The 14,827-nt window shown below is 62.2% G+C and overlaps 1 protein-coding gene and 1 long non-coding RNA gene across 2 annotated transcripts in view; one reads left to right on the forward strand and one right to left on the reverse strand.

Annotated features, from left to right (window-relative positions):
- The window catches only part of NFIC (nuclear factor I C), a 53,166-nt gene extending 51,961 nt beyond the window's left edge, over positions 1-1,205 (reverse strand). The window contains exon 1 of the mRNA XM_062596321.1: positions 914-1,205. Within this exon, the coding sequence (XP_062452305.1) occupies positions 914-916 (3 nt within the window). The 5' untranslated portion in view covers positions 917-1,205. The remainder of the gene's footprint in view (positions 1-913) is intronic.
- A 471-nt stretch (positions 1,206-1,676) lies between these two features.
- Positions 1,677-7,475, forward strand: LOC134151684 (uncharacterized). The gene is made up of 2 exons (XR_009960889.1): positions 1,677-1,896; positions 7,165-7,475. It is a non-coding gene; the product is annotated as an uncharacterized LOC134151684 (long non-coding RNA).
- Positions 7,476-14,827: the final 7,352 nt, after the last annotated feature.

Genomic DNA, 14,827 nt, shown 5'->3' on the forward strand with positions numbered 1-14,827 from the left:
GGCATCCCCGCTCCTGCCTCTCCTGCAGGGAGAAACGGCTCTGCGGTGCCTCTCGGCCGAGCGCGGCGGCTGCGGCGGCCCCGCTCCCCGCCGCAAACTTTGGCAGCGGGGCCGGAGACCCGGGGAGGGCGGCAGCACCCCGCGCCCGCCCCAACCCTCCCCGCCGCTGCGCTCCCCGGCCGCGGGCACCCGCGTTATTTCCCCCGTGGCCTGGCAGGAAGCAAAGCCGGGAAAACCGAGCACTGCGGGGACTGGGCGGATTGTTATTATTATTTTTTTTTTTTGCTCCCCCACCCGCATTTCGCGGCGGGGGGCGGGGGGGGGGGGGCGGCGGAGCCGCGTTGCCCCCGGGGCGGGCCCCGCCGTCGGGCAGCGGCTCTCGGGGCCGGGGGCGGCCCCGCGGAGCGCGGCGCGGACTTGCTGGCGACCCTCCTGGGCGTCACTTCCAAGTTCAAGTCGGTGCGGCTGCCAGGCCTCTCCGCCCCTTTTTTCGCGGCCATTTTCAGCTCCATCCAGCCCGCCGCCCGCCCCGGGCTGCGGAGGCTCCCCCCGCGCCGCGACCTGCCCGCCGGGGCGGCTCCCCGCCCTCCCCCCCCCAAACCGCGGGGAAGGGGTGGGCAAGGGGAGGAGAGACGGCGGCAACTTCCCTCCGCCACCCCGACACCCCTTCCCCTCCCCACCCCCGCCGCCTCCGCTCCCCCCCCCCCCTTCCCCGGGCACCGTATTAAACTCTGCTCCCGGCAGCGCCCCGCCACTCCGCCCCGGCCCGGCCCGACCCCCCCACCCCCGGGCCGCTCCGCTTCCCCCGCCGCCCCCTCCGCGGCCGCCAACTTTTGCTCGTGGGTGCACACACGGGGGAAGGGGGGGGAGAGGAGGAAAGTAGAAGAGAAAACGAAAGTGTCATGGGACCTACCATAGCCAAGTGCAATTAACGGGCTTCCAAGTTGCTGCGAAAAGCAAAGCAAAGAGGGTGTTTTTTGGTATTTTGTTCTAAAACGTGTGTTTTCCACCGAGCCGAAGGAGGAGGAGGAGGAAAAAAAATGTTGCCCCCGAAGACAAAAAAAAATAAAAAATAAAAAGCCCCCCCCTATAAAAAAGCCACCGCCAACGGCAAAGTGTCCTCCGCGGGCGATCACCCTCTCTCCGGCTCCTTCTTGCTCCCAGGGGCCATGCTCCGGCCTTAGCGCGTCGGGGGCCGGGCTGGGCCGGGCTCCGCGCCGCGGGGCATGGGCCGGGCCGGCTGCCGCCGGCGGCGAGTTCCGGGGCGGCTCAGGGAGGCGGCGGGGCGGCCGGGCGGCGGCGCGGGGCGGCGGGAGCGCGGGCGGCGGGAGCGCGGCGCCGCGCCCAGCCCGGCCTCATGCGCGCCGCGACCTTTACGCGCGCTCTTCTCCGCGGAGTGGAGCGTTGCGGGAGCGGGCGCGGGGAGGGGAGGAGGGGGGGGAAGGTTATGATGATGATTATTTTTGGAAGGCCCCAAAAATATTATTTGAAAAAATTCTCTAGCTATCTATATAATATATATATAATATATATATATATATATATATACAGGGAGGTATGGGTAGATCTCTCCCTGGTGGTGCCTATAAAAAATAAAAGCTCACATCTCCCCCTCCCCCCCCAAAAAAAGCCCGACTCAGGACGGGCACGGCTCCTCCTCGCAGCCGCGAGCGCCCAGTCCCCATCGCAGCCCTCCTCCCCTTCCTCGCCCGCGCAGCCTCCTCCTCTTCCTCCTCCCCTCGCCCAGGGCACCGGCGGCGCTGCGGAGGGGAAGCCTCCCCGGTGCGGGGGCGGAGAGGAGGAGGAGGAGGGGAGGGGAGGAGGGCCCGGGCCCCCGGCCGCGCTCGCCCAGCAGCGCGGCGAGCAGCGGCGGCAGCCCCCGGATGGCAGTTGCTGGTAGGTGGCGGAGGCTGCGGCGCGCCCCCCTCCCCCCCGGGGCTGCCGGCTGGCTGCGGAGGGAGGCGCAGGGCCGCCCCCCCCCCCCGGCCCGGCGCGGCCCTGCCCGGCGCGGCGCGGCGGGGGATGGGGGGGGCGGCGCGGCCCCGGTGCGGAGCTACCGCAGCGTGGGGAGGAGCTGCGGGCAGCGCCGGCCCGGCCGCCCGCCCCTGCACCGGGCGTCACGCCGCTCATCCTCGCCCCCCCCCCACCCCCCCGGTCCGGACGCCCCCGGTCCTAGGCCTGCATCCCCCGAGCACCGCCGTCCGCCGGGCATCCCGCAGCCGTGCCCCCCCCCCCCCCGGAGACCCCCATCCCCTGGGCATCTCGCAGCCGTGCCCGCCCCCCCCCCCAAAGACACCTGCATCCCTTGGGCATCCCACAATGGTGCCCCCCCACCTCCGGACACCCCCGTCCTCTGGGCATTCCGAGGCCGTGCCCGCCCCCCCGCAAGACACCTGCATCCCCTGGGCATCCCACAGCTGTGCCCCGCCCCCGGACACCCCCATCCCCTGGGCATCCCGCAGCCGTGGCCTCCCTGGACACCTCCGTCCCCTGGACACCCCCCAGGACTGCGTCCCCATCCTCTGCCCCCCCCCCCAGTCGTGTCCCCTCCCTGCATAACCCCAGGCCCTAAACGCCCCATCCCCTGGGCATCCCCTGCCATGCCCCCCACCCGGACACCCCCATCCCTTGGGCATCCCCCATCCTTGCCCCACGGACACCTCTATCCCCTGGGCACCCCCAGCCGTGCCCCCCCCCCCCCCCGGACATGTGCCATCCTGCCTCCCAGACAGCTCCCATCCTTCCCCCCCCCACCGACAGCCTCCATCCCTCTGGCACCCCCATTTCTATCCCCCCCCAACACCCCTACACTGCTTAGTAACACCTCCCATCCGTGCCCCCCGAACGTGCCCCCTGGCTCCCCCCCCCCCAGAGCACCCTTCACCCCGAGCTGCCCCCCCCCACCGGGGCTCTCTTAAAGCCACAGGCCGCGCGGGGCAGAGTAGAGCCGCGGGAGGGGTTTGGGGGCGACGGCGGGTGGTGGTGGTGGGGGGGGGACACGAGAGCGCTGAGCACCCGCGGCTGCCGGCAGGCTGCGACCTGCGCTGCGCCGCGCCGGGCTGCGCGGCCGCCCCCGCGGGGCCGGGCGGGGCCGGCCCGGGGGAGATGGGGGCGGGGGGTGGGGGGGGACACACAACAGCGTGTGTGTGTGTGTTGGGGGGGGGACACGACACTTTCCACCTGTCACTGCAGCGCGCAGCGCGGAGCGGGGCCGCCCCCCCAACCCCTCCGCGCATCGCCGCCGCCCCGCAAGTCGGGAGCAGCGCGCCGCGCCCCCGCCGCGGGAGCAAACCCTGCCGTTAGGGAAACGCTCGCGTTAATTTTTATCACCCCCCCTTTTTTCCCCACTTTTTCCCTTCTTCTTTTTTTTTTCTTTTCTCCCCCCTCTTTATTTTATTTTATTTTATTTTATTTTTTGGTGCCTGGACCTGTATTTTTAACCCTTGTTATCGAGTAATCTGTTAATCTTTTAAGCCATTTCAATAACTGGGTTTTTTATAGATAAAGGCAACAACAACAAAAAAAAAGGTGCTTTTTCAGTTTATTAAGGGGCAAAGTGTACGCTGTACTGCTGTATTTTTAGGCTCGCTGCGCAGCCTTGAACAAACAGGAACATGATCTCTGGCTGTCTTGTGCTCAAATGATTTTAGCATGATAAATAATATGCTAAATAATTTATTATATTTTTAAATCAAGCTACACAGGCCTTTGCTATTTTTTATTTCTTAGTTTTCTCAGTTTTTTTTTCCCTCGTGCAAGGGGACTCAGCAAGCACTGATCATTTTTACAAGGGATCAGCTCGATTTTAACAGGGATTTTGTATACACTAGAGGTTTATTTTATACATCCCCATATCCCCTTGGCCTGCTAAACTCGCCATGCACAAACTGAGATCCTGGACTTTACATGGAATAATCTGTGCATTCAAAGGAGTTTATTTTACTGCCATTCAAGTTGTTTGTCAGACATCGAAGTACGGAGATTGGCCTTATGTAAATGAGATCTAATTCTGTTCCAGCTTTCTATCAAAAAACAAATTTTTTTCTTTGTATTTACAAGCTCTAAAACTTTTTTCTTTCTTTTTTTCCTCAATCGCCATCTGCTACCCCAAGAAAAGCCACTTCCCTGTTTTAAGTCGAAAAAGGCTCCCAGCTGAAATGAGCAGTTAACTCGCCTTGTCCCAGCTAAATAAGCCTTGAGGAATGTAAACTCCGGAGCAACTTTGCTCACAGAATATAGTTTTCATTTTATGCACTTAGCGTTGCGAGACACAGGGGGGGGGGGGGGAAATCCAAACGCGCGGAAGAATTTGCCAATTTTTAACCGGCTCTGACTCTGTGCTTCGGTGCCCGCCTCGCAGCTCCGCTCCCCGCTGCAAATATTTTCCTTATTACCAGCGCTGCAGTAATTCCCTAAATCCTCGTCCCGAGCAGTTTCACCCCCCCTTAAAACCCTGAGTCCCCCCAGGATTTTTTTTTTTTTTTTTTGAGAGGGGAACAGACCGATGCAGCGGTTTAGCGAGCGATTGGGGGCCGCTCTCGGGGCGCCAGGGGCGGGTGCCCAGCACCGGCGGGTGCCCCGCGGCCATGCCAGGCGGCTGCTGCCAGCTTGCCGGGCCCGGCGCCGGGGCGGAAAGAAACGGGGCGGGAGGTGTGGAAAAAGAGCGCGGAAAAACGGGGCCGGGCTTTTTATTTTCACTTCTGCGAGCGCCTGAAGACGGCACGAAAGGGCTTTTGCAGGAACGGTGCGCCAGGCCTGCCTCATTTATTTATTTATCTATCTATCTGATATTTATTTATTTAATTTAACGTGTTGCTAAAATACTGCCTGGGCAAGTCGAAGCTGGGCTATGCCACCGAAACAGGCACTGAGACGCCCCGAAGGATTCCCGAGCACCCCGGTGCACGCGATCTCCATCCCCGCCCTGCCATGCATCCATCCGATTTCTCCCGTGCCGGCGAGGGGGCACATGGTCCCATCCGGAGCGGCCTGCAACGATAACGCCCCGCGGGTGGAATAAGCATCGAAAGCATCGCAGGGCGGCGATGGGCTCCCGTAGGGCCCCGCCGCGGCCGGGCTGCCGCCTTGGCTCCCCTCGGCCCCAGTGACCCGGCGAGCTCCGGCCCTAATTATTAGTGCAAAATCCAGGCAGAAAAACACTAAGAATAAAATAATCCTTTTTTTTTTTTTTTTTTCCCTCCCCCCTCTCCCCCGGCTGCCTGTAAATATCATTATAAGGAGGAGGGAAAAAAAAAAAAAAAAATCCCCGAACCCAATTTAATTTTCCTGGGCAGGTCATCCCTGGCACCGTGAATAAACAAACGCCGCGCTGGCGGATTTGGGCTCTGATCCTTCCTCTCCGAGCGGGTTTGCACAGCGGTTTAACCCGGCTCGTTGAAGCCGAGTTGGTCCTCGTTCAGCGCGCGGGCGCCCGCTCTGAATCAGGCCCCTTGGTTTAATGACTACGGTTTAGATGAGAGCCCGTGTGCGGGCGCCGCACCGCTCGCCTGTAACATCGGCGTGGCGAGCGGGTGCGAATATCCCGCCGTGCAATCTGCCGCCGCGGGGAGCCAATTCGGACCCGCGCTGGCTGCGCCGCAGCCCCTGCCCGGGCCGAATTGCAGCCGGCCGGACGTCACCCAAGTGCGGCCGGGGCTGCCGAAAGCAGGGTGAGCTGCCCCCTTGAAAGCACTTTTTTATTTATTTATTTTATATATATATATATATATATATATATATATATAAAAAGGGCATTTCATGGTTGATTTATGCTGCCAAGGCTCCTCGGTGCCAACTTGGGGGCTGAGCAGAGCGGGGGCAGCTCAGCAGCACCGGCCTGGATAATCCCCCCGTGGCGCCACGGGAAAATATACCCAGGGCTCATTAGCCTTTTCTTTCTGGCTCATTTCTGGCAGGGGGTTGAGGGTCCGATCCTGCCGGGCGCAGCGCTCAGGCCCGCGGGGCTCCCCGAGCTGCGTCCCTCAACCGAAAGGAAATAACCTGCACAGAGGCAGTTTTGTAGCTGCTTTTCTTTGATTTTAAAGCGACTTTTTAAGGAGAATATTCTGGTTTTGACCAGAATTTATTTACTTTATTTCTGCAGAGGGTTTTTTTGGCCTAGGTCCCAAACAGGCAGAGGTCTGTCCCGGCTCAATTAAAAGCTGAAAATTGCGAGGAAAAAATTTTTTTTGTCTTTTCTCTGGCTTTGTGAAGCAGCTTTTTAACTCGTGAAATTGCTGCCAGTGTTGGGGGATTACAGCTAAAAAATCACTAGCAAATTTTACTAAATTATTCTGTAAAATCTAGAGGAATGGGGTGTGGTTTTTTTTGGATTTTGCTGTAGATTTCTATTTATTCTAATTTATTTGGGTGCCATCAGGTTCTAAATAAGAAAGATCCCCAATATTTTCTCCCCGTTTTCCCTTCGGCTCAGACATCACCTCTTTGCCTGGATTTGGCTGAAAAACAACCCGCAAAGCCCGGGGACGGGGGAAGAAAAACCTGCTCCGGACTGGTGCGCTGCAAAACCTGAATTTGCTGGGGCAAATCTGCCCCGAAACGCAGGCGAACGCGGGGTATTTTCGCCAAGAGCGAGCTCCGCGTTTCACATCGCGCGTTGGCCCGCGCCGGCCTCTCTGCTGCCAATGCGGCACTCGCCGACTCCAAAGTCAAGCGCACGTAGCCGCGGGTGCGGCCGGGGCTCGGCGCTCGGGCAGAGCCCCGGGCGCTGCGCCGGGGGGCTCGGGGCCGCGGCCGCCGCGCTTTTGGGGCTTTGAGAGGCGTTTGAGTCGACGCTGGGAATTCAAACTGCCTGCAAGCTTGCAAACGCTGGCATTTCACTCCTTTTTTTTTTTTAAAAAAAAAAAAAGCGCACACACAACCAAAATGTAATGCAATCAGGAAACATTTCTTCGCGTTATATATTTTTTTTTTTTTATGCAGAGGCAAATCAAGCGCAGCCGTTCTCAGGCTGCCCTGGAGCACGGCGATGCTTATTTTTAATGCAAGTATTTTCCGATTTTCTTTTCTTTTCTTTTCTTTTAATTTTTGCAATTTCTGGGGTGGGCGAAACAGCGAGGAATACGTGTCCCCCCCTTCTCTTTGTTTGCTCTCTGCAAAAGCGTCGAGATTTCCCTTTTTTTTTTTTTTTTCCCCTCCCTCCAGAGAGCTGGGGAGGCCGGACGCTTCTGCCGAGGTGCTTAAAACGCTGGCGCCGCTCCCCGCGCGCCCGGAGCGGCCAGGAAAAGCTCGGCTTTCGGAGACGACGCACCGCCCGATCCCAACAACTTCCCCGGAGCCGCGACGTGGCTCCGGCCGGCCCGCTGCGGGCAGGTGCCGCCGCTCCGCCGGCACGACGGGGCTGGGGGTTAAAACGCGACGGGGAGGAAACAGCTCCGAAAAAGCAAAGTGTAGAGGGGGAATTAATAATTATTAATATGAATAATTAATAATAAAATTGGCTTTGGCGGTTCAAACGCCGCATGGGGGCCGGCGGCCCCCGCCGGCGCCTGCTTCCCGCGGCCTGGGGAGGACAAAAGGGGGCCCGCGGCGGGCCGGGCCCAGCGGCGGGGCAGGAATACGGCTGGAATTCGAGGCGGTTGCCAAAGCAAACAGCAACGCGGTTAGGTAACGCGCTACCTGCTGCCGGCCGCAGGCTCGCTCGGCTCTTCCTCGCGGCGAGCCGGAGCGGGAGCGGGAACTGGGAGCGGGAGCCAGGAGCAGGAGCCGGGAGAGGGAGCCGAGCCTGCGTTTTTCTCGGCCACGACGTTAGCCGGCGCGTTTCCCCTTCCCCGGATAGAGGAGAAATGGGAAAGGTGGCCAAAAGCCCCCGATACGACGGCAGCGGGTGGCCGTGCCCGGAGAGGCGCGGGAGCCGGCGGCTGGCGAGGCGGATACGGCACGGAGCTGCCCGGGACCCGCCGGGCTCGGATCTGGCCTCGGCGGTGCTGGATTCGGCCTCTCCGGGCTCAGATCCGGCCTCGCCAGGCTCGGATCCGGCCTCACCAGTGCTGGATCCAGCCTCACCGGGCTTGGATTTGGCCTCGCCAGTGCTGGATCCGGCCTCGCCGGGCTCAGATCCAGCCTCGCCGGGCTCAGATCCGGCCTCACAGTGCTGGATCTGGCCTCAACGGGCTTCGATCCAGCCTCACCGGGCTCGGATTTGACCTCGCCGGTGCTGGATCTGGCCTCAAATGGCTTCGATCCGGCCTCACCGGGCTCGGATTTGGCCTCACCGGTGCTGGATCCGGCCTCGCCGGGCTCGGATCCGACCTCAGCAGCGTTGAATCCGGCATCGCCGGCAGTTTTCCAAGCACCCGGCCGCACCACAGCGGGAAGCGCGAGGGCAAGCGGCGCCAGCGCCGGAGCTTCGCCGCAGGAGCGGCCGGTTTCTCCTCCGACTTGCTTTGCCGGGGCGGCAAACCGGGACGGACTCGGTTTGGAGGGAATTTTGCAGAGAATCCTGGTTCTTCTCCCGGAATGAGCTTCGAACCCATCCGGTGCACGGGAGCAAAACCAACAAGCTAATAAATAAATAAAAGGGTGCGAAGGGACCCCTCCGGATGCGGCCCCAAGCCCCGCCGCGCGCAGAAGTAATATCGGCCGATATTTCTGCGGGAAAAGTTTAGCAACTCGCCCAATCGATTGCCAACATACTTCTATAGCTAAATCCAATTACTGCAGACAAATTGGCACAGATATTCGGCTCGCAAACCTCTCCGTGCACACAAAGGGCTTTTTTTTTTCTTTCTTTCTTTTTTTCCCTCCCTTTCCCTTATATGATTTTATGAGAGAGGAAAATTACTCAGATGCCGAATGCACTGTAAGTAATAAGGGCTTTGAAAATAGGCTCGTAATTAAAAATGATACCAGTGCTCATTTGTTTTTAAGAACACATAAAACTTTTTCTTCGCTGCTGCATTCAGGCGTTGGGGTTGTTGGCTTTTTTTTTTTTTTTTTTTTTTTTGTGAAAACTGGCTTTCCGTTTCACGATTCTGGTTTTATTTGACTCCCCCCCAGCACTGCCGCCCCCCTCCGGGGTCTGCTTTGAATTAGCGAACTCCAAATCCAAGAATCTGGAAATGGATATTATAGAATTTTCCATGTCCTTATTATTTTTTTTTATTAGCGGGACTGGGCCGCGCGGGTTAGCGGGGAGGGGAAAAAAACCACCAACAATAACCAAAAAAAAAAAAAAAAAAGGTTTCTGCGGTTTCGGCGTTCGTGTGAAATCCCGGCGTCGCCGGAGCCCAGGCACCGCGGCGCTCGGCTCCCCCGCGAGCTCCGGGTGCCGCCTGCTCCCGAGGGTCCGGGCTGGAAAAGGGGGATCCACCGGGAAAAGCGCGGGATAACGTTGGGAAGGCAGCGCGGGACGGGAAGGGGCGGAGGGGGGGGGAGGGAAAAGCTTTAATGCTCCCGGTCTAGACTTTGATCGTAAAGGCGAAATTATTGCCGGAAGAGGCTTGGCAAGGGAAAGCGGGGGGGACGGGACGGGACGGGGGGGGTCTGAACGGGCCCCGCTGCCCCGAACCGCCTCGCCCGGCCGTGCCTCAGTTTCCCCGAAGCGCGCGGGAACGGCCAGCGATTCCCTCCGCGAGCCGGAAAAAAAAAAATCGGGGAATGGCGTTTCCGAGAACCTCCTCTCAGGGGCCCGGAGAGTTAAAGCCGCCGCCGCCGCCGCTGCTGCTGCCGTCCCCGGCGGCGCGGAGGCTCTGCCCAGGCCTGAAAAGCCGCCAGCCCACGGCGGCGGCGGCAACAACGGGCGCTATTGTGCGGCGGCGGCGGCGCGCGCCCAGCTGCTGCCACCGGCGGGGAGGGCGCCGGCCCCGCGCCACAAGCGGACTTTGTATCCGCCGCTCGCTCGCTCGATTTATTTATTTTTTTAATGGCAAGCGCAGAAAAACAGGGCTGCTCCGGCACATCTCCCGCCGAGAAAAAAAATATGTATTTTTAAGGCGTTTGCTTGCTTTTTTCTTTTTTTTTTCTTTTCCCTTTCTTTTTTTTTTTTTTGCATCCCCCTTTTTCCTCGCCCAGCTCCCCGTTTCTGTTCCCGGGAAGCTGCCGCGTCTCCCCGGCGGGGCCGCGTTCGCCCAGGTGCCACCGCGGCCGCTTGGCTCCGGTGCGTAAATCCTCGCTCGGGAGCCACGTGACAGCGCCGGCCAACGTCCCGCGTCGGCCGCGCGGCGCTGGGGCCGGCTCTCCTCCCCGCGCCGGCTGCTTTCGGCTCCGTCCCCTCCGGCTGCTCCCTGCCGCGGGCAGCAGCCGGGATGCGGCGATGCTTCCCGCCCCAGCGGGCCACAAGCCGGGAGCGTCCAGGCTCGCCGGAGGCCGGCCGGGAAAAGCGGCGGTGCCGGCGAGCCTCTCGCCGCCTCCACCGAACCACCGCACGGGTCAGGGCTGCCGGTGCTAATTTTGAGCCGCATCCCGGCCTGCCGCCCCGCTCCGGTGCCGGCACCGCCCCGGTGCCGGCCATGCCGGCGATGCCGGCGGAGGTGGCCGCCATTTACCCCCATAGCACCGTGATGGCTGCTCCGGCCGCCGAACTGGGAAGTCTGTCTCTAAACCAGTCTGACTAGAATAACTGGGAAAACAACCGCGGTTTCTTTTCAGGAAAAGGAGATCTTGAAAAAGAAATGAAACTGTAGTCATTTTTACAAAAATATTCCTAGACATTTTTTTTTCCACATTTTGCCAGCACGCAACAGCATTTGCTTTTCATTTTTTCAATGGAAACCCAAAGAAATGTAATTGAAAAAGATGTTCCCCTTGAAAAGAAAAAAAAGAAAAAAAAAAACAATTACTGCTGAAGATCCATTTTGGTAAAAACAAAGCGACTCGGTGAAAGAAAATCGTTCCAAAGCGCCAGCTCCGGGCCCGAGCGCGGCTCCGCCGCCGCAGCCCGGGGCTTTGCCCGGCGCCGGAGCGCGGCTGCGGCGAGGCCCCGGCTCCCCGTCGCACGCGGCCTGCCTGCGTTTTCGAGAGGGGTGTGAAGCGAACACGAGACAGTCTAGAAACGCTCGGTCCCAGGGTGCTTTTTTGGAATAGCGATAATTAAATTCAGATTTTTTTCCTTTCAAAATGCCCTGGAAAAATCCAATCACTTTGCAAAATCAAAATAAGCGTTTCCAATTAATCTGCTAACTCAAACCACATGGCTTTTAGGGAACGTGGTTGCACTCTGCCGAGACGCTATTTTTAAACTGGTGACGGCTCGGGCGATGCGCGGAGCGGGCTGGAAGCAGGGGCGGCGCGGCCGGGACACCCGGGAGGCCGCCGGGCCCCGTGGCCGCCGCGGAGCCGGCGCTTCCGCGGGGCGATTTTAGGGCTTCCCAAGGTTGGATTTTAAGGAGGGAGAGCGGATCCCTCGCGACGGGCTGGTGGTGGTGGAGGGACCAGCGAGGAGCCCCTTCTCCTTGCCGGGGCCGCGGTCCGGCCTCCCCGAGGGGCTGAGGCCGTACAAACTCGGTGCAGGCGGAGGCAACTTGGAAAGATGCTCCCGGATTTCCCGTCAAAAAAAAAAAAAGAAAAAAAACAGCAAAACAACAACAGCAACAACAACAAAAGACGCTCCCCGTCCCCGACCCTGTCCCCGTCGCCGTCCCCCCCCCCCCGGCGGTGGCATTTCCAAGGCTGCCGCGGTGCCAAGGCGGCTCCGAGAGATGCCAGCTGCCACCTGCCGAGCCCGGGATGGGCTGGGGGGGGGCTATTTTTAACCCTGGCTGGGGATTTGGGTGCTAAGCAGCCGGCACCTCGCAAGCTGATTTGAGCGCTAAGCTGAAAAGCTGGGGACGGGGCCAAGGGAAGCGCGGCCGCGGCCCCCAGCTGCTCCGGGCGCAGCCGGCGCCGGGAAAGCTGGCACGCGGCGGAAAGGGCGCCGCGGTGGTGCCGGGGCTGAAGAGGCGACGGGTGACCGCGGCACAATAAAAAAAAAAAAAAAAAAGCCCGGCTGCCTCAGTGGCCGCAGGCCCGAGGCGAGGTGAGGGATGCCCCGGCCGTGGCGCCGCGGGGGCAGAGTTAAGGGTATTTTGCGGGTATTCTGCCCCGCCGCAGCGCGGTTTCCGAGCTCTTCGCCAGCCGTTCCTAGGCTCGTTAGGAGCGCCGTTCTGTACGGAAGGCCCCGCGTAAAGCGCGTTGCTGTCTCTTAGCAACCCCAACTGGTTTAAGAAGAATTTTGTTTGTTTTTTCTTTTTTTTCTTTTTTTGGAAGATGGGAGAAACGCACCAGGAAATGGCTGAGCCAGCCGGGTTCATCCGGGAGCACGAGCTCTCCGGCGGCGGCGGCGCGGCGCAGCGCGACGTCCCGGCTCCTTCCCACCGGGCGAGCGCCGGGTTATGAAAGCGGCGCGCGGGGAGCCCGCGGGGAGCCCGCCGCTGTGCCGGTTCAGGGCACGCGGGCAAGGCCAGCTGGGAGGGCGGCAGCGGAGCCCACGGGAGAGCCCGGCACCCGGCCGCGCGCCCCGGACACGGCGCCGCTCGGGAATCCCTGCCGCCCCCCAACCCATCCCGGCCCGGCCCCTCGGCGCCGGCACGCCATGCCCCGGCCGGTTAATGGCAAACGGCGCCGGGGAGCATTAACCGAACCGGGCACCGGAGCGGGGCCCGAGCGGGGGGTTATAAACAAGCGCAGAAGGTGAATCTGCAACCACAGGAAGTCAGTTATTAATTCGAGTAAGACATTTGCCCCTCGATTTCCTGTAATGGGCGTTTATGCAACGGAGGGGGAAGGGCAGGCGGTGGGTGGCGAGGGCGAGCGTGTTCCCCCCCCCCCCACGGTGCCCTGCTGCCGGCCGGCGCGTCAGCTGCTCCCCGAAGGCGGCTCGGGTTTGCAGTGGGCGCCGCGACGCCGGCGGAGGGCCGCGGGGCGGCTTTGCCGAGGCCCAGCCGTCGCGGCCGGCCGGCTCAGCCCCGGTTTCCCGCGGGAGCCGTGGGGCCGTGCATCCGCCTCGGCACGTGCTCGGCGGCCGGACGGGGGGTGGGCGGGGGGTCCCGGCAGTCTGCCCTCCCCTCGGGGGCTCGTGTCCTCAGCGCCCCTCGGGTCGCACGTGGGGGTTTGCGCGCAGAGGTGTTTGCGCACGTGCACGAGCGTTTGTGCAGGTGCACGCGGGTTTTTGTGTGCATTTGCACATGTGGATGTGCCCGTGGGGGTGCGGGCAGTCGAGGCGCATGCGTGCATGTCTGTTCACGCACGGGTGCGCACATGCATGTGTGCGTATGCATGCAGGGGTGCACATATGCATGCACGGTGCACGCGTGCAGGGGCATTTATGCACGCTCATCTCTGTGACGTGTCAGCGCACGTGTGCGTGCACACGCGGATGCATACGTGCACACGTGCGCCTGTATGCATGCGCACAAATGCGCACACGCGTGTGCGCACCCAGGCCCGGCCGTGCACCCACGTCTGCATGTGCCTTGCCAGCGCCCACCCCGCGGGCTGCCCCGCGCCGGGGCCCTCCGCCAGCGCGGCCATCCCCGGCGCAGGCGGGCTGCCACCGGGGCACCCGCCAGGCCTGGCCGCCCGCCCTGCCCAGGGCTCGGGCCCACGGCGGCCGGGCTCGCGGGGCGGCCGCGGCGAGGCCCGGAGCGGCCGGCGGGGGGGGGGGGATCCGCCACTCCCCTGCCTTCAATTGGCTGGGCGGTAAATAAATAAAAGGGAATTAAATAAATAGAGGCGAGTCGGTTTATATAATCGCTGGTACAGTTTGTCCTGAACCTCTGCACGGATTAGAGAGCTGGCACCGGCCGTGGGTCATTAACAGCTGGGCTGAGCCCCCCCGAGCGCGGCCACGGCACCGCTGGCCACCCGGCCAGCGGCCCCGGCCCCCACCCGTGCACACTATTTACCTACCCGGGTACTTTTTAACAAGCAACCTTGGGAAGGCCTGTGCGTGTGTGTGCCCGTGTGTGTGTGCCCATGTGTGTGCGTGCGGGCCGCCGTGCCGGTGTGCATGTGCGCGTGCGTGTGCTCGTGCGCCTGTCTGCCCGTGCGCTGGCACGCGCATGTGCACTCGAGCATGCTTGGGGCTGCGCACACGTGTGTGTGCACGCCGCGGTGCGTGCACGGAGGGGTGTGCGCGTGTGCAGATGCGCACACATGAGTACATGTGTTTGCTTGGGCGTGAGCACACCACGCACACGTGTGTGCCTGTGTGCCCGGTACGTACTTGCACGTGTATGTGCTCCGTCTGCGCGTTGGGGTGGGAGGGAGCAGCCTCCCACCGAGGCTGAGGCACCCGAGGGAGCAGGTGCCAGCGTGCCACCCTGCGCCGGGCCCCGGGGGACAGCGGGGGCCCCGGGGTGACCCCAAGCACCGCGCTGACCGCGGAGCTGCCGAGCCCGGCTCGCGCGGGACGCGCGGCCACGCTGCGCCGCGGCCACGGCGGGCCACGGCGGCCACGGCGGCCGCGGGGGTGCCAGCCCGGCCGGCGCGGAGCGTGGCCGTGGCCGTGCGCGCTCTTCTGCTGCCATCTAGCGCTTGCTGGGCCTCGAGCCGCCTGGCCCGGGCCACCGGCACCCTGCCACGGGCCACGGGCCCACGGGCTCCGCCAGCCTTGGGGACGGCAGAGAGCCCGTCCCGAGGAGCCCTCGGGCGCCTCGGAGCTGAGCTGCCCCGACGCGGGTGGTGGGAAGCCGCTCATCAAGCCACGGGCCAGCACGGTGGCGAGGTGGCCCCATCCCTCCCCCGGACGCCTGGGCCCTCTCCCTGGGGAGGGGGTTGGTCTGCCCCCTCTCCTCACTGGGGACCCTGCCGCGGCCACCTGGCCTGGAGGGTCCCTTCGCTCCCTGGGGACCTGGGGCATCGTGGCACGGGGGGGGGCACGCGGGGAACC

This window comes from Rhea pennata, chromosome 27, assembly GCF_028389875.1.
Source record: "Rhea pennata isolate bPtePen1 chromosome 27, bPtePen1.pri, whole genome shotgun sequence".
NCBI lineage: Eukaryota > Metazoa > Chordata > Aves > Rheiformes > Rheidae > Rhea > Rhea pennata.